This window comes from Rhinoraja longicauda, chromosome 30, assembly GCF_053455715.1.
Source record: "Rhinoraja longicauda isolate Sanriku21f chromosome 30, sRhiLon1.1, whole genome shotgun sequence".
In the NCBI taxonomy this organism is placed as follows: domain Eukaryota; kingdom Metazoa; phylum Chordata; class Chondrichthyes; order Rajiformes; family Arhynchobatidae; genus Rhinoraja; species Rhinoraja longicauda.
Window position 1 is genome coordinate 13,085,350 of NC_135982.1, and position 19,163 is coordinate 13,104,512.

A 19,163-nucleotide genomic window follows, 5' to 3' on the forward strand; every position below is an offset into this window, starting at 1 on the left:
TGCCCTGAGCTGGTTCGCTTCGTACCTCAAAGATAGGAGTTTCGCCATCAACATAGGCAGTTATTCCTCTGCTCCAGCTAGCCTCTCCTGCGGAGTTCCACAAGGCTCCATCCTAGGCCCCATTCTCTTCTCTCTATACATGCTCCCCCTTGGCCAAATCATTCAAAGGCACGGCATTTCGTTCCACTGCTATGCCGATGACACTCAGCTTTACCTCCCCCTGAAACCCAACAACCAGTCAAATTTAAACAGCCTCTTACACTGCCTTGAGGACATAAAATGTTGGATGGCACAGAACTTCCTCCAATTAAATGAGAGCAAGTCTGAGGTCATCCTATTCGGCCCCCCCGACTCCATCAAATCGATAACAGGCAGTCTTGGAAGTCTATCCTGCCTAGTCAAACCGCATGTCAAAAACCTCGGCATGATATTTGACACTGCATTAAAATTTGATAAGCAAGTCAACGCTGTGGTAAAAGCCAGCTTCTTCCAACTTCGAACCATAGCTAAAATCAAACCTTTCCTCCAATTCGACGACACAGAAAAAATCATTCACGCTTTCATTTCCTCCCGCCTAGACTACCGCAACTCCCTATACACTGGGATCAGCCAATCTTCCCTGTCCCGCCTGCAACTGGTCCAAAACTCCGCAGCGAGACTCCTGACGGGTACACCGTAAAAGGGACCATATCACCCCGATTCTGGCCTCTCTCCACTGGCTCCCTGTACGGTTAAGAATCAACTTCAAGCTCCTCCTATTCACGTATAAAGCCCTAAATGGACATCCCCCCCCACATCAAAAATCTTCTAACCCCCCTCTCTAACTCCAGGTCCCTCAGGTCGGCCGACTTGGGGCTACTCACTATCCCGCGGTCTAGGCTTAAGCTCAGGGGTGACCGCGCTTTTACGGTTGCAGCTCCTAGACTGTGGAACAGCATCCCTCTCCCCATCAGAACTGCCCCCTCCATCGACTCCTTTAAGTCCAGGCTCAAAACCTATTTCTACTCCCTAGCGTTTGAGGCTCATTGAGGAGGCGCTGTGAACTGTTTGCGTGCTACTGTATGTTTCATTTTTTTCCTTAGTACCTAATCAGATGTACAGCACTTTGGTCAACGTGGGTTGTTTTTAAATGTGCTATACAAATAAAATTGACTTGACTTGACTTGACCTTATTAAAGGCTCTCTGAAAATCTAAGTAAATAACATCTACTGACTCGGCTTTGTCTGTCCAGCTATTTCATCTTCAAAGAATCCCAGCAAATTTGTCAATCAAGGCCTCCCCTTCACAAAGCCTTGCTCACTTCAGGCTATTTTATCGTGAACTTCTAATACCCCATAACCTCATCCTTTATAATGGATTCTAAACTCTTACCAACCACCGAAGTCAGACTAACTGGCCTATATGGTTCCCACTATTCTGCTTTGCCCCCTTCTTGTGCAGCGGGGTAATATTGGCAATGTTCCAATCACCTGGGACCTCTCCTGTCTAGTGATTCTTGAAATATCACTGTCAATGCCGCCTCAATCTCTAAAGCCACTTCTTTCAGAACCTAGGGTGCAATCCATCCAGTCCAGGTGACATCCACCTTCAGCCCTTTCAGCTTTCCAAGCACCTGTTCCCTAGTAAGAGCCACTTCACAAACTTCCACCCAGACTCTCTTGAATTTCAGGCATGTTGCTGATGTCTTCCACTGCGAAGACTGATGCAAAAAAAGTTATTCAACTCCTCTGCCATTTCTTTATTTCCCATTATCACTTCTCCTGCATCATTCTCCAGCGGTCCAACTTCCACTCTTGCCTCTTTCTTACTCTTTATATAACTGAATAAGCTCTTGCTATCTTATTTTATATATTATCTTTTATATTTTGATATCTAGCAATTTTGATTTTTAAAAAAGGTGACCAAGAGGATTGATGAGTGTAGATGGTAGACATTGTCTACATGGACTTTAGCAAGGCCTTTGACAATGTTAAATGCGTTAAGTTGCTATCCCTTCATTTAAATCTTGCCCCTCACACCTTAAACCTAGCCTTCTAGTTCAGGATTCATTCACCCTCGAAAAAGCCAAATATAGGGAAAGGCAAGGAAACGACACATTTCCATCATGATCTCAATGAATGCCCCCCCCCCCCCTCTCATCGTTCTTTTCATTCACAACCCCTCAAGCCTGCAATCCTGCAGAGAAGTTACTGAGAGTAGCATTGGTGCATTTGACTCAGAAAATAGTGTTGAAAGCTCATTTAACATTCCAACACAAAACACCAAACTCCGCGTACAAGCCTTCTTCTGCTATGGACTTTGTTTGGGTGGCATCATGGCTTTCTAAAAGATGATGAGTAAGTTTTTAATTTACTCATTTAGTGCACTGAACACTGATAATTCCATTCAGATTTGTAAGCTAATCAAGTATCCTTCTAAACGGCAAGCCGTAAATTGACAAAATGAAAGATTGTATTTTACCTGCTTGAAGCAACTCAGTACATTGGAGACAGGAGTTGTGAAGATATTTCATGTCAAATTATGTTAAAGGAGGACAAAAATAACACAAGGACCAGATTGGGTCTGAATGGAGTACGAGGCATGTTGTACCACTGTCAGGATACTGTATGCACATACCACTGTCAGGTGCAGTGCAGAAGAGCTTGATGCCATTAACAAATGTTCACTGTCAGCAGTGGTAGGGTGGCTCCGGGAAATAAAAATGAGGGGGAAAATAAAATCATGTTTGAGAATGCCCTTTGCCACAGAACGTTTAATGTGGAACGTGTGGCTTGATTGATTGAATGATTGATACACCATGGAAACAAGTCCTTTGTTCCGCTGAGTCCACGCTGACCATCAATCATCCATTCACACTAGATCCATGTTATCCTGCTTTCACATCCACTCCCCACACACTGGAAACAATTTAGAGGCCAATAAACCTACAAACCCACATGTCTTTAGGATTTAGGATGTATCATGCAGATGAAATCCAGTCCCAGGGAGAATGTGCAAACTCCAGACAGCACCCAAGGTTATGATCGATCACAGGTCCGTGGTACTGAAGCAGCTGCTCTGCCAGCCGTGCGATTTCTAATTAAATCCTAATTATAAGCAAAACAATAGATCGTACTTCTGGACTAAAAAACTGCATCCCATTCAGACTTTGCCAGATTGTAGCGTACAAATATTCAAGCTGCACATGCCGTAAATTATAAAGAAACACGACAAGAAACATTGAATCTCTCCAACCTTTTCGGCAACAAGCATGCGGTCATTTGCCAAATTATTTACTGAGCAGGATTGGTTGCACACTTCAAGTAAACACCATTTCCAGGCTGAAGTAATATTTTGAGCTGGTAATGGTGGTGAGCATCAATTGGTATAATTTCATTGCACTGACAATTTGTTTGTTAAAAAATTTATTTACAGTATATGCATATTCAAATCCCATTTGTAGTTCATAAAACTTACATATTCAAGGCACATGTATGTTCACTGCACTACATTAAAAGGCCTATATACAGTATCTCATGGTTAAGCAATTTATTCTATTAATAGAACAGAACATATACACTTGAATAGACAATTATCAGTGGTGAATAACCAATCCCCCTCAAAAAAAAAGAAAATCTCTTTATAAAAAACAAATAACCACGCTCAGGTACATTATTTCCCAAAGAAAAATATTACGGTATTTTACATAACTGCAAAGAGCATGGCTACTTTCTTAAAAAAATGTATATATGCAGCAGCAATGAGAAGTAGCCATGAATCCTTAAAAATATAACAGCAGTCCAAGTATAATAGCTGGGACTGAGTACAAGATAACAGATGGTAAGTAATCACACATTTAAAAGAGATTTTAAATTAATTTTTATAATATGAAATTGGCACCTGACTGGGCACCCCTTTAAAAGTGCCAACAATGTGCAATGAACTGAACGAAACACAAAGGACACTCTCACTCTCTCTTGCTCTTGCCCCAACACAGAAGCATGCACATACACGTTTATGGCCTTATATACAATTAGAAAGCAAATTTGAAATCACATTTAACACTGGCAAATTAAAAATAAATAAACTCTGAAATAACACAAGACTAAACCTGTACATCACCAAAAGTTTCAGAAAATTGAATATGAAAGTGATCAGCTCTAGGCGAGACACTGTTGTCAGCAGGAGCCACTGCATCTGCCTTCAGAAAACGACAAAACTAGCAGTGCAATTTACAGAAAGGAACCTATTTAAATCTCTAATAAAGTTTAGAGATTATGTATAAATCCTGGAGTAATACAAGGCAGAGTCCATCACCGTCTGTGTCTAGTATGACTAGAGTGACTGTTGTGATGCTTTGCGGATCTTTCATTTGATCGAGATTGATCATGCCTTCGTTCTCTATGGTGACTTCGACTTTCTTTGTGCTTCCGAGGAAAATCCAAACGCTCTCTGGATCTGCTTCTGGATCTTGACAAACTTTTACTGAAGCTCCTGCTGTGTGATCGCCTGCGTTTGTGGGAATTATATTTGTATTCTCGCATTTCATCATATTCCTTTGTTTTTTGCCTGCCAATGTAAGGAGAGTTTCGTTTGTGTCGTTGTGGAGGGGAATCACTGCGGCTTCTTGAATGGCTGTGGGATTGAGAGCTGTTAGATCCAGAGTGACTTCTCGTTCTTCTGCAGACAAAGGACACTTGTTTAAATAAATTAATAGTTTATTCTCATTAATATTAATGTAAAAATATAAATGAATGCATTCAAGAGCAAATGCCCTCATCTTAGTGGCCCAGTGAAGTCAATAGCAGAGTCAGTGACATATCAGAGGACAGGTAATATTTGTATGTAGCAGTAGCACAAACCAACCAGTTCATCTAACCATGTTAATGCTTACTCCTGAAGCCTGAAAGTCTGCTCATTGTTTTAAATTATTCGGGAGGTTGCAATCTCTTACAGTCTATCGTATTTCCTAATCTCCTATGGAGGGGTGATTTACATTCTAAAGCATACCAACAAATTGGTCCAAGAGTAGGAGGGAGATTGGCTATATTTAATTCCAGCAGTTTGCACACAAGCTTGGGGATGGCCTTGAGCAGAGATGTCCTTCAAAGGTTAAGAATGCCTATTTAATGTCCAGAAAAGAAGAGAATTCCTGCTCTCAGTGTAATTTCCTGCTGTTTCAACGTGTACAGAGGATGCTACGAACACCAGCATTTTGTCAATCAGTTTGCAACACGCTGTTGTGAAGACAGCCCCACAAACTATGTTCGTCTGTGCCAGAATCTCATGCTTTGTCTCATGGTCAGATTAACCAGACTTCCAAAGTACATGGCCACTTTAGTGTTATTGGGGAAATCATTTAAAACGATTTCTGATCAACAAACAGCAGCAGCAGCTAAAGTTCACACAACACATAATAGGTAATAGCATTTCGTGTAGCCTAAAGAAGCATAGGTCTGAATACATAAACAGCAGTTCCACCAGCATAGAAATTGATCAGTTTCAAAAATTGAAAAGTTGCAGCATTCCCAAGTTTGTGCTAAGATCTAAAACTTTGTTAAATATAATTAACCAAGTCTCATCAAAATAATAAAAATGTTAAATAACAAAAGTAAGAATAGCAAACCCTTATGTACAGAAGCAGGCATTCAAAGTCAAAACATAATATTCAAAGTCAAACCCCTGGTCCATGTTTAATCCACTGTATTCATGTCAAAATTACTGACTTTATCCAATAGAATTCTCCACATAGGATTTAACCATTTCTTATTGCTATTGCACAAGCAATATTGTTTTAATAGTAAATTCAAGGATGCAAGGAGAGGAATGGGAGAAATAAGAAACCTGCTCAATTCCGAGGCCACATGTAGCTTTAAAATTATGACTTTTTCTCCAATTCATTGAAATGATAAACCTCAAGTGATTGCTCTTCGATTGTGAGCAGGAATCCAGAGGAGACCCACAGTCACACGGACTTGACTTTTTACATTTTGCTTATACAAATGTCCTAAGAGACAATCAAGAGAATTATATGACAGAAAACTAGCAAAGTACTGACATTTCAAGTTTTGAACTCACCGCCTCCTCGGGGAATGCGACCTGGAGCGAGATCGTGAATAATTACGATCTTTGCTTCTGCTTCGACTTCTGCTGCTTTTCCCTTTTTGAACACTAGAAACCCAAAAAATACCACGGTCATTGCAATGCAGGAGTTGCACACATAGATTTTATTTGAAAATCTATTGACAAACTGCTGTCGTTAGTGAATTTTTGGGAAAGCTAAGTAATTTTAACGTATAATTTTCAGTTGTTACTGAATTTATTACTGTCCATAAAGTCATTAATATTAACATTAACAAACTTAATTGAGGTGGATCTTGCTCACCCATTTAACGGACTGGTAGATCGGTGCCATTTCTCTTCCTCATCCAGTTTTCTTCGAGCATTCTTCATTGCCTGAATGGACAGTGGTGAAGGTTTTTCAAATTTACCATCCTTTGGAGAATCTGAAAAGAATGAATTTGGAAATAAATCAAAATAGAACAGGAGAATAATATTTAGCCCCTCAATCTTATTCTGCCTTTGAATTGGATCATGACTTAATTTTAATTCCATTAACCACATTGGCTCCAGAACCTTTAATAAACATGCCAAACAAAGGTCCATTAGCTTTGAGATTTTCAGTTGACCCATTAACATCTTGTGCTTTTCAATGTGATTACTTTTGTTTTATTCTTCAGAACTCTTTTAAGACTTTTAAGGACTAAACTTCTCATTCATTCCAGATTAGTCAACCCTTGTTGACTGATTAGTCATGCATGAGGAGAAATGTTCTTGCATTGGGAGCGGTTCATGGAAGGTTTACTAAGAGATGCTTAATGAACCTTCCATGAACCACTCTCAATGCAAGAACATTTCTCCTCAAGTATGACGACCAAAATCCACAACACTGGAGAAAAATTCTGCCTCATCTCTCAAATGAGTAACTCCTTTTTTTAAACCAGTGATTCTATTTCTTTATTCTCTCAACAAGAGGAAACATCCTCCACAATCAAGGTATCACAAAATGCTGGAGTAACTCAACAGGTCAGGCAGCATCGAGGAGAGGGGGAATGGGTGACGTTTTGGGTCGAGACCCTTCTTCAGACTGATGTCGGGGGGGGAGGGGCGGGGGGGAACAAAGAAAGGATATAGGTGGACAGGAAGACAGTGGGAGAACAATCAGATCACTCAGGGTCTGCTTTGCTTCAGTCAAGGCCCCTCTAACTGTTCTCAACTCCGACAGATATAAACCAGCCTGTCCAACCTCTCGTTATAAAATAACCCACTCATTCCACGTAACAGTGTACTAAATGTTCTCCAACCTGCTTCCAATACTTGCATCCTTCCTCAAATAAGGACCAATACCATACATGTTTCTCCAGATGTGGTCTCGCCAAAGTCCTATATAACAAGCATAGTCTTCCTACTTTTGTTTCCCATTTCCCGGCAACAAACAGAATTTTCTTGGATTCCCCAATTATTTGCTATACTGCAAAATAGTATTTTATGAACAATGCACATATAACCCAGATCCCCTGCAATCTCTTACCATTTAGGTAAGATACTTTATTTATCCAACATTATACTGTATTCGCCAAATCTTTGCTCACTCAACAGACTATATTTTTTGTGACATCTATGTCCTCCTCACTCTTTCCTATCTTTGAATCACCAGTAAATTTAACAAATACATTTTCGGAACTCTACAAGAAGTGAAATAAAAATCATATTGGGGGAAAAAAGCAAAAAGCAGATAAACTGCATAAATTTTCTGCTTGTCCTCACAGATGACAAAACAAATAAGTTCCCAAAAATAGTGGATGTCGCAAGGCCACAGGTAAATGAGCAGTTCAAAGAAATTACTGTTCGTTAAACGAATTAATGGGAATTAAAGATGTTAAATCCACTGGTCTCACCAGAAATTTAACTCTTATATTCCACAGCAAGGTAAAACTGAAAATCCCTATCCCTTAAGGGCGGCAGTGTCGCAACGGTAGATTTGCTGCCTTACAGCAACAGAGACCCAGGTTCCATCCTGATTACGAGTGCTGTCTATACAGTTTGTATACTCTCCCTGTGACGTTGTGGGTTTCCTCTTGGTGCTATGGTTTCCTGCCACATTCTAAAGACGTACAGGTTGGTTGGTTAATTAGCTTCTGTAAATTATCTCTAGTGTGAGTGTCTAGTGTTCAGAATTAGTGTACAGGGATCGCTGGTCGATGAGGACGCGGTGGACTGAAGGTCCTATCTAGCGCTCTTTCTCTGCCTACACCTGCCTCAAAAGGTCCAAGATTCTGAGGATATGGCAGTAAATGCCTACAGTTCAGAACAAACTCTCCGGCATCCATTTAAACAGAAGCAACTCCATAATCTCTTGCTGAGATCCCAGTACTTGCACCAGAGTAGAAGCAGATGGAAAGCAAGAACTAGGACTTCTCAGATCATGCACCAGGATTCAATGGGGAATACAAATTTGCATTTATAGGATAAAAGGAGAATTTGTTCTTTAGAAAATTATTTTATTTTTGTTTAAGATGTTATTCAGTTGTTTTTGGTGTACTGTGGGTATTCTGATTAGTTATCACGACTGTTGGAGTACTATACGTTATCACAAAAAGTTTGAAGTAATTTTCAAATACTAAAAATGTGATTAGTTGGAGTTTAAATAAAAAAGAATTAAAGTTAGTTTTAGTTTTCCATGAAAGTTCAGACCTGGCTTTGAAGATGGAGAGAAGCCAGGTGGGGCCTCTAAAGCAGGGGTACCATCTGGCAAAAGGCCCTTAGCTTTTGCTTTTGCTTCTTGAAGAGCCACCTTCCGCTTTTCAACTTCACTGTCAAGGTAGTCCAAGTTTGCCTACAAGTATAATCAACATCCAAATTTAGCATCAAGTTTCATTGGATTTAATTTCAATGATAAACTAGTTTGAGCAATCCAACTAATTTACACCCAAAAGTTCCATACCTTTTTCCTGGTGTAGAGCTTTAAAATTTTAACACAGATCTCTCTCATTTCTTCTTCACTGGTCCCAAATAATAAAAACCAATGGGGATGATTTGGAAGTGGAATCTGAAAAAGAGTTGAACTAAATTACATAGCTATTACATTAACTTAGCAGAATTTATTATTTTTAGTGCAACTGAAAATATTAATTATAATAAACAGCACATCTTCATACTTCATTTATGCAAAAGAATGGTCTACGTTTGCAAGAAAAAGCAAATGTTCACCAACCTCAAGTGCCCTAGCAGCCAAGTAGATGCAGGCACAGGCAATGGTCTCTGGATGGTACCGGACAAACACATCTGTTCGCAGACTATCGTTCATATAATTCCTGAAATAGATAATAAAAACGTTGCGGCAACCCACCCAATATACCACTAGTTTCTCAGAATAACTGGTTTAAATTAAAGAGCCAAACAGGGTTCAAAATGCTCGATTTTCTGCTACTGTTTTAACTCAACCAACGACGTTGATTAACTAAAAAAAAATCTGGAGATGACCAATGCTTTTCAAAGATGCAGATTGACTCAACTATAACATTTGCTAATTGAGACAAAATACCCGTAAAATATCTGTATCCTCTACGAGCTCCACAGTGTAAGCAAATAATGTCTGTGTGCTTGGCAGATTCTCAAAATATAAATTAAACCACTCTGGGACATATGGATCCAATCCTTTCATCTTTACAGTTCCCACACAACACACCAGTTAATCTTCAGATTAAGCAGATATGAAATAGATTTATCAATATTATATAATGAACTGAACATTTACTGAGCTATTAAATCTCCCATGACATCATATTGAAAAATTTGTATCCAAAATTCTCTGGAATCCAAATAATTTCCATAAGTTAGGAGTTGACCATTTTCAAATCAGTCAAGGCAGGTGTTCAAACTGATTTCCAGAATTACCTACATTGTAAATCAAATGCCAGGTTTCCAATACCATTCGTCACTGGACACCAGATTGCTGCTTACAATGCATTATTTGTAAATGATTATATTTTTTTACTAAAATCCTGCAATTACTTTTTGCTGTAAACTCTTAGTTAAAAAGTATTATCAGAAGTTTATTTTTCTGTAATTATATTGAATAAGTCATTTAAAAATCACCATCACATATTACATAAAGCATTTTGAGCCCTGTATGGTAATGAACACAAAATAAAAGTAAACTGCAGAGAACCCATTTTAACCTCTGAGCTGATCTACACACTGGCCTGCTCTCGTGTGATAAACCAATACAACTCAAGACATGCAATGTAAAAGTAAGACATACTTAAAATAACCACATTTAATGAAAGTCTTGAAATAACGATCCATGCTAGAATATCTGAACTTGTCTCCTTGATCACAATGAATGTAATTTACAAAATAAATAACTTTCCATGCACTGGCATTGTTCTAGTCACAATATTCCAGTCATCTTCTCACATCTGTACAGAATAAAGATTGACATGACCAATTTTTTTGTATACTTGGTAGAAGTCCTTATCCCATTTTATGGGCCTCATAATCAGATTATCACGGAAGTGCTCATTAATAATTGTCACATTTGATCCAAATACTCATGACAGCACGTTCAATTCTCCCCAGGCTTCTTCAGGAATAATGGCCGAGAATCATTCTTCTTGACAGTCCCAGTAATCAAGATTCAGCCAAATCAGAAATCGAGAAGCTGCAAGATATCACAGTTGCTGCACAACAGTCAGAAGAGATTCAACAGTCTCATCAACAGTCTTTGATTAGGGTTTCTTCTGTTACAGCAATTAATAAAAGTTACACTTTTCTTCTAATCAAATGACATGTACACATTAAAATTAGATACAAAATTATTATTAAAAAAATTAATATTTTACTATTTATAAAACAATACGTATTTTAAAATTCCATTAATTAAAGAAATATTTGTTTAACACAAGAAGCAGTTGGCCAGTTACTATATACCACCTCTCACTAGACAGTCAGCCTTCTTGGAGAAGAACCTGCAATGGATTGGTTCAAAGTGGCAGCCAGTTAGGGCCATCCTGGCATCAAAGTGCTTGGAGGGCAGTTCAGAAGTCTTAGTCACTTACCATCAGGGTCTACCCTTTGATCGAAAGAGTAGAAAAAAAGAGAAGTTAAAATGGGTTCTCGATTAAGCAAATGCTACACCAGCCAAAAAAGACGAGTAAGCAGAAATATGAAACATTATCCAATTTTGATTTTTACATAAATTAGGCACTATATTTGACAACAGTTCAACAAATCACATCATCCCACCTGTAAAAGTGAACAAAGCACAATATTCCCCTGATTTTTGGAATTAATGCCAATGAATAGATGTCATTACAGGTGTAATAGCACAATATTCCTGGGCAGAAATAAGGCTTCATTTGTTTACCATGTTTCCCACATGGTAACTTTCTGACCTTGGCCTCATGTCAAGAGACGAACAGAAAGATAAAGTGCCTCTCCACCCAAGAGATTTTCATTTGATACTTTCCTAAATTTGGAGCAGCCACCCCAAGAACTCTCTTGCATCCTGTTAAAGGTTGCAACCTCCCATAAGCTTCATAGGTTTCCCAAACTTGGGGACTGCACAAATAAAAAATAAATGATATGTATTACCATAATGGAGAATGTGGGCAGGAAGGTGTGTTAGGCGGCAAAATCAAAAGTCTGAAGTGGGGTTTGGAAACCTCTGAACTAGGAAATGGTGCACAGTGAAGTGCTGGGAGGGAGAAGAGAGAAACATGGATACATATTTCTGCCACTGTCTTCGCTGGTTATCTTATAAAAACAGAAGATAAACTTACCATGCAGTCTGGACCAGAGGCCGGTTACGTTCACATTCTAACACCTGAAGGTACATTACGATAATCTGGAAGATACAGGTTACAGAGTTACAACTGAACCTCAGTCAGTCATTAACAGTGTGGTTTTAAACAACCCAATACATCTTTTGCATGAGCTGTTTAGATTTTTCAGATAAGTAGCATATCAAAAATAAACTACACTTTTTGTTAGCACACAGTAGCTCTGCTCCACGACAATGGACCACAACGCTGGCAGCAAAACACTGAATTCTCAATGTTAACGAGTTCCAGCCATAGTTGAATATTTACCTCAGCTTTCCTCATTTGAATTGCAAGAGGAAAAATAGTGACCAAAGTTGTCCTGGTGAAATAAAGTTCATTAAATCAATTACTAAACAACCATGGGATTTTTGTGTTGATGTCAGTAGAGTTAAATTCAAGTGGAGTCAAGCCCTTCTTCCTCACATGTATTTGCTTGTACTTCAGTAATTTCCCTCAGAACTGCTGGGAAGTAAAGCAATTTTCACATTGCAGAAAGGTTAATAAAATGTGTAGACAGTGAACTTTGAGATTTTCAGCCTCTTGTATTCAGTTATCCAGAGACAGTCAGTCTTCATCTGTTGTGTTCTATTTAGTAAAAACTTTTTTGAATGCAAGTTTGCTAGACTGGATAAATAATACCCAATGGACAGATAACAGTAGACGTGTTTTCTCCCTCTATGCATTGATGAAACAGGCCTACCATTAAAAAAAAATTCTGACTGGTTGCATCATTGCCAGGTACAAGAAGTTCATCACACAGAAAAGCAACATGCTGCAAAGTGCTAGACTCCACCTGGTCCACCATTAAAAACATCTACATGGAGACAATGGCTCTCATCTCTCATCATCATCCAGCCATTCTCATTGCTCAGTTAGGGCAAGAGATACAGAAACCTGAAGTCCTACACCACCAGGTTCAGGAACAGGTACTTTCCTACAACCATCAGGTTCTTGAACCAACTTGCACAATCCTAATCTACCTCAGCAATTGAACACTGTGGATCGCCTCTTGCATTATCGTGGACTTGTCTTCTAATTATGTTTTGTGCTAGTCTTTTTTCTTTTCACTATCTTTGTAGAATTTATGTGCAATTTATGGGTGTGCTGTCGGTCTTTGATACTCTTGCAAGCAAAATCTTCATAGTGCTTGTACCTCACCACATTTGTGCCTATCATGATAAACCACTAGCGGTTCAGTTTGCATTTAAATGCACATCAAAATCTGTACTTCTTCATAAATATAGAATAATAAGCATACCACAAGCACTTCTGCAGTGGAGCACTACTTATCTAGCAAGTAGATATGTACAAGCAATGGATGGGAAAGGAGAGCCGCAAGAACCTAACTTTATATTCTGATCCAGTTGGCACATCCATTGACATTCCAATGTTAGTAATTACTTTTCATTTCAGATGTTACATTTAGTTGTTTTGACATCCAGTAAAACTAAAATAAATCCAACAGAAACATATAGATTTCCATATGCCACAGTCTCAATGTAAGGGGGTAGCCATCCAGGGCAGAGATAAACTTCTTTACCTACAGGATAATAGGATATGTGGATGCAGGGAAGCACTGAGATGAAAGATCAACTATAACCTGACTAAGTGGCAGAGGGATACAAGGGCCGATTTTCACATCTATTTCTTATATTCCCTTTTCCACAGCTACCTGACCTGTTGAATATTGTGCATTACGTTTTAATTTCAGATTTCTGTGATTAGCATTTTATTTTTTTAAATCAAGACTTTAATTACATTTAACATCCAGACATGTTTAAGAACATTTGAAATTCGCAAGAGTCCGTTTTATCAGAAGATGCAACCCTATGGTCAAATGGCAAACTAGAACTGCCAAGACTATCAATCTTCAGTGCCTCACTATTACCATTGTAATACATTGTGTTTAAACAAATTTGCTGTTTTCCCTTTGAAAGGATACAGCCAGAGAAAATAAACAGAGAATTTCTGACATCCTAAAAGAAAGTGCAAATGGCTGCGAAAATATTACAGTAAGATTTGGGCTTGATTATCCTCTGGACTTCAACTATTTAAGAAAATTTACATGCTCAAGAGATGGCAAAAAGTTGAAAATAAATGATGTCCATCTCTTTGATGGCTTGATGTTGATTAAAGGAAGAACAAGTAACAGATCAACTTTTATATCCAAATTAATGCTGGAGTAAACTGAATTTGTTAACCATTTCAATTATCCCAAATAGCAATTAACTCAACAGACCTTATGTGGATGCTTGACATGAACACAGAATCCCAGCTCCTTTAGCACTCGTCTTTCTGCCTTGATGACTTGGTTCTTTAGGTTGACATAACTCTGATCCAAAGGAAGTGGCACAGGAGGTCTTTGACAAAACAGAAAAACATCAGCCTTGATAAATAATGGTCCTATACTCAAATCGCAAACATTAGCTATAAATATACTTGCATGACCATATTAATAAGCATGGCTTTTAATTTTGGGACACGTTCAACTAAGTGAACCTTAAATCTTAATACCTTTTCGAGACCCAATAACACTTGTATTGCTTCCTTTAAGATTTTTAATAAGTTACTTCACAGTCATATTAATTTCAATGACATGCCTATCATGTCGAAAGATGTCAGTTCAGTCCAGAAATTTAGTTTACTATTAGACTTCCCAACATTTGATTTTACAAATTCATAATTTTGATGTCCAAAATTCAGAATTTTACATCAAAATTCATAATATGGCACGTAATGCAACTTTTCAGCAAAAAAAAGTATGCACGCCAAATGCGCATACGCATTGCGCTACATTCATGTGTGAAAAACGACTATTATTTCCAACAGTCTGCAGTTCTTGGACTACATGTACAATGTCAGGCCTATCATGAGTATTTTCTGCTATTTATAGAAAGGTTATTGAACAGAAATACTTTTTACAACACAAAGAAAAAATTGTTATGTTTTTTCTATTTTGCTTTTTCCTTACACATCCCAATTCTCTTGCTATTAAACAAAAGAACAATGGTCATAAAATGTATGACTAAGTTATGAAGAAAGAGTTTCATTTAAAACTGCACATACCTAATTTCATTGAAGACATACTTGCTCCAGTGGTCTTCAACAGCAAATCACAACGGTCCATGTCCCCCCCCACACTCCCCTCCCTTCTTCCCCCTCCCCCCCTCCTCTTATCCCCCCCTCCCCTCCTCTTATCCCCCCCTCCCCATTCCTTCCTCTGCCCCACGCACTCCCCCCTCCCCTCTTAACATCAACGGACCCCCCCCCCTTCTCCCCTCTTCTCCCCCCCTCCTCCCCTTATCCCCCCCTCCTCCCCTTATCCCCCCCATCTCCCCTTATCCCCCCCTCCTCCCCTTATCCCCCCCTCCTCCCCTTATCCCCCCCTCCTCCCCTTATCCCCCCTCCTCCCCTTATCCCCCCCTCCTCCCCTTATCCCCCCCTCCTCCCCTTATCCCCCCCTCCTCCCCTTATCCCCCCCTCCTCCCCTTATCCCCCCCTCCTCCCCTTATCCCCCCCTCCTCCCCTTATCCCCCCCTCCTCCCCTTATCCCCCCCTCCTCCCCTTATCCCCCCCTCCTCCCCTTATCCCCCCCTCCTCCCCTTATCCCCCCCTCCTCCCCTTATCCCCCTCCTCCCCTTATCCTCCCCTTATCCCCCCCTCCTCCCCTTATCCCCCCCTCCTCCCCTTATCCCCCCCTCCTCCCCTTATCCCCCCCTCCTCCCCTTATCCCCCCTCCTCCCCTTATCCCCCCCTCCTCCCCTTATCCCCCCCTCCTCCCCTTATCCCCCCCTCCTCCCCTTATCCCCCCCTCCTCCCCTTATCCCCCCCTCCTCCCCTTATCCCCCCCTCCCCATTCCTTCCTCTGCCCCACGCACTCCCCCCTCCCCTCTTAACATCAACGGACCTCACGCTATGCAGCAAGGCTGGGCCAGCAGCGAGCCGAGGCCGGGCCAGCGGCGAAGGATGTGCTTTGCAGAAAAATGTGAGGTGAAATCAGAATGGCGGAAGTGAAATAAGAAAACGGAAACTTTCCGGCAAATTCGGACGGGTTGGGAGGTCTGCTATTAAAGTTCTCAGGCATTCTAACAAGAATAACTTAAATCTATCCATAAATGATGTGTATGCAATTAGATAGAACAACGAAGTTGGAATTTGTCCTTCATTCCAGCTCTATCCTGCCATATGATCTTGATGTATCTCTTACCTTAGCACCACTTTCCTGCATTGAACCTCCACCTCAATTCCATTAATATCTATAAATCTATCAATCCATCTTGAACATACTTAATCACTGAGTCCCTCCAACCCATTTGGATAGAAAATTCTAATAATTCATTAATTTCCAGCCAAGAGGTTTTTTTGTCATCAATATCCTCTTATTTACATAGTAGAACCTCAAGAGATATACCAGCCAAGAGAAACATTAATTCCACATCTAACCAGTCTAGTCCTGAAGGAACGCTTATGTTTTAGTTAAATAAACCCTCATTCTCGTATCTGCTTGATGTTAGAAGCCCAGTCTGTTTATTGTTGTCGCCTAGGACAATTCCTCCATCTCTAATCCTGGGCATTGTAAGAAAATAACTACGGTTATTTACCTGCTTGGAAAAAAATGGCTTCAATAACCAAAGTATTAGTCACCCATTTCAAAAATGTTAAAACAGATTAGGGTTTTCATGGAATTTCAATAACAAATTTATCACTGAAAATGTGTTTTACCTGAGCAGAGCAGCATGTTTCCTGACGAGGCAGTGATCCATTTTCTCCAATTTTAATTAGTGCCCAAACTTTTTCAATTAGAAGGTTGCTGAAATTAGCAGCTTCTTCTGCAACTACTCACCTTTTGTATTAAATAATTTTTATTCTTGCAAAACTATAAATGTGCATAACTTACTTCTTCTCCCTGAGTTTTCTTAAATGATGAAATACATTGATAACATCTCGAATGCGCCTGGGATCTTCCTCGATTTTGGAGGCCAAATGAACACAAGCCATCGATAATATCTATGGTGGAAGAGAAAGTATTAACTTTCAAGTTATATTTAATTACAAATGACCAATTTTAAATTCTTTCCCAGGCCATGTATCTGGACATTTGTCTTTCCACCTCCCAATTCATCAAAAATAGGTTACGTCTTTGTTTTTTAAAATTGAAGCACATTTTAAACAAAGCCTTTGAGCAATGGCTAAGCTGCTGCAAACATCGATTAGATTGATTTCAACTTGTTACACAGGCGATCAATTATTACATTTCAACAGTGTTAAACGTTTAACAGAATCTGTTTTTGTGTAGTTAATGTCCTATATTAAAATCAAAGATCATACATGCACTTCTAAGAGCGATAGGATTTTTTACTTTCACCGTTGATAGCCAATGATACTTCAGGATTTGCCAACACAGGATTTCCTGACTTTTTAGATTTGCACTGTAAATACAGTGTGAAATTCATACTTCCAGAGAATTATTTTTTTGGGGGGGGCTACATGTGTTTTTCACCTTCAAATCAAAAATACACACTTTAATCATAGAAGTTCTGAAGAGATTGCAGTGATAACAGCAACAGTTGTTTTGATGTATCTGATGGGACTCCATTGGAATTTACATAATTATAATGCAGATTTAGATACTTCAAACATGATTAGACTCATGGAAAAGTAATCAAGACCTTAAGTGGACTACAGGATTTCAGAAATCATGCAAACTTCCCATACAAACCAAATATTCTTATAATTACTTTGTAATTATTCCAAGAATTAACACAATTGCAATAAAGACAATGGACATGGTCAGATGACAGATTACATGCAAATTCCTGTCAATCTTAAGTAGTCTATTCCATTTCTTTGTCACAAGAAAGGCAGAAAGGTTTATCTGATAGTTAGCTGTTGAGATTGGCTGCCAGATAAGGTACATCTTCATATTTCTCCAGGCGACATTTAAAATTTACATGGACACATTACGGAAGTATCTTTGCATTTATGATTGAATATCTTTCTGTAACCAGATTACTTATAAAATTGTATTAATTCTTACCTCCATGGGATGTTTCACAAAGGATTTTGAATAGAAGAACCGCTGAAATAAAACTTGCCCAGTTGCCATTGCCACCTAAATCAAAGAAATTGTAATTATCTAACAAATCCAGTGTGCCTTCCACTTTAATAAAACTTATATTTGTTTTATTTCAGATTTACAGTATCCAGTTTTGTTCTTGATTTTAATTTAGAGTAGAAGACCCTGCTTCTTTGTTCTTAAAAAGGCAGAGGTAAATACAGTAAAGGGCGAATGGTAACGACAAATAAAGTGGAACATGGAGTTGACGTTACCATTATGCATATTTCATCTAATGTTGATTCAGCGAGAGTCCAAACCTCAAATCGTCCAAACCTCAACTCCGACCGTAGTTATTTTTTAAGGAAACGAGTGAAAATAATTTCCCATCCACATAAGCACATTAAAAAATCATAAACAATCAAATTAACTCTAGAAACCAATTCACAATCTCATTAGATATAAATATTGGTATGGATTTTGTATTTTGTCAAGGCAGTGAAGATCTGCGTCAAGTAGCGGCCTTGACCCGATTTCCTGTTCACCGCCCTTCCGCCACTAACCCATCATTCCCACTTTGCAAGTGAGGGCCGTTTGTGGACAATAGAAAATGTCGCCAATGCTCAACAACGTGTGACCCTTCAATATGCCAGCGGCAGCGCAACCCCGACCGATCCCGTAATTCCAGCTTCTTCGCCTGTCGCACCGATTCCGAGCCCTCCTTGACGCACGCGCTAAATGGAGCAAACCTACCCCTCACTAGTGCTGACCTAGACATATTTATAACCTAACACAACCACTTTTGGTGAAATGTCTGCGAACAGGCACGGCCTGCGTTTGGAGGCGCCGCTCTGCTGCTGCGGCCTACCTGAGGTAGTTTCAGCAAAATGCCGGCGGCTTGGATTAACTCGCATCCCACGATTCGCAGGTCGGTTTCCACGTCCCGATCCAATCCATCCGTAATAGAGGCAGTTAGAGAAAGTTTTTCTTCGGAAATCAGACAGTTTTCTAGGGTGAGAGCAATACCAGAGTACAACTTGTCGCCGATCAAAATCCCACTAGCCGCCATCTTCTGTCTCCTCGGTCCGCGCGCCTTCCGTCAGTCTGCCGGTGCCGGAAGTCCCGCCCAGACCCTCTGCGATTGGTTCACCCGCGCCCTTTCGCCGGATCCCTGTCTGGGGATTGGCTGCGCGATGGCCGGGAGGCTGTCAATCACAGTCACCCTTCGCTCTTGTGATGTCGA

The 19,163-nt window shown here is 39.7% G+C and overlaps 1 protein-coding gene across 4 annotated transcripts; it reads right to left on the reverse strand.

Moving 5' to 3' along the window:
* Positions 1–3,842: 3,842 nt before the first annotated feature.
* Positions 3,843–19,008, reverse strand: LOC144608163 (cyclin-L1-like). Of its 4 annotated transcripts, none has more exons than XM_078425603.1 (11): positions 18,789–19,008; positions 17,903–17,977; positions 16,763–16,872; positions 14,105–14,225; positions 11,824–11,888; positions 9,255–9,354; positions 8,985–9,089; positions 8,735–8,876; positions 6,366–6,486; positions 6,059–6,151; positions 3,843–4,615 (listed from the first exon to the last, which is right to left on the reverse strand). In XM_078425603.1, the coding sequence occupies exons 1-11, from the start codon at positions 18,987–18,989 to the stop codon at positions 4,294–4,296; spliced, it is 1,455 nt and encodes a 484-aa protein (XP_078281729.1). In that variant the 5' UTR covers positions 18,990–19,008; the 3' UTR covers positions 3,843–4,293. The 4 variants fall into 4 exon arrangements, with proteins under 4 accessions (XP_078281729.1, XP_078281728.1, XP_078281732.1 ...); XM_078425602.1 differs by having other exon boundaries at positions 3,843–4,660; XM_078425605.1 differs by having other exon boundaries at positions 4,525–4,660; positions 6,039–6,151.
* Positions 19,009–19,163: the final 155 nt, after the last annotated feature.

Excerpts from the sequence above, each read along its gene's own strand:
- LOC144608163 (XM_078425602.1), bottom strand. The coding sequence starts at position 18,989 with ATGGCGGCTAGTGGGATTTTGATCGGCGACAAGTTGTACTCTGGTATT. Across the intron at positions 16,873-17,902 it reads TTGTGAAACATCCCATGGAG|ATATTATCGATGGCTTGTGT; the intron begins GTAAGAATTAAT and ends CTTCCACCATAG. Across the intron at positions 4,661-6,058 it reads TCGCATTCCCCGAGGAGGCG|AAGAACGAGAAGTCACTCTG; the intron begins GTGAGTTCAAAA and ends CTTTGTCTGCAG.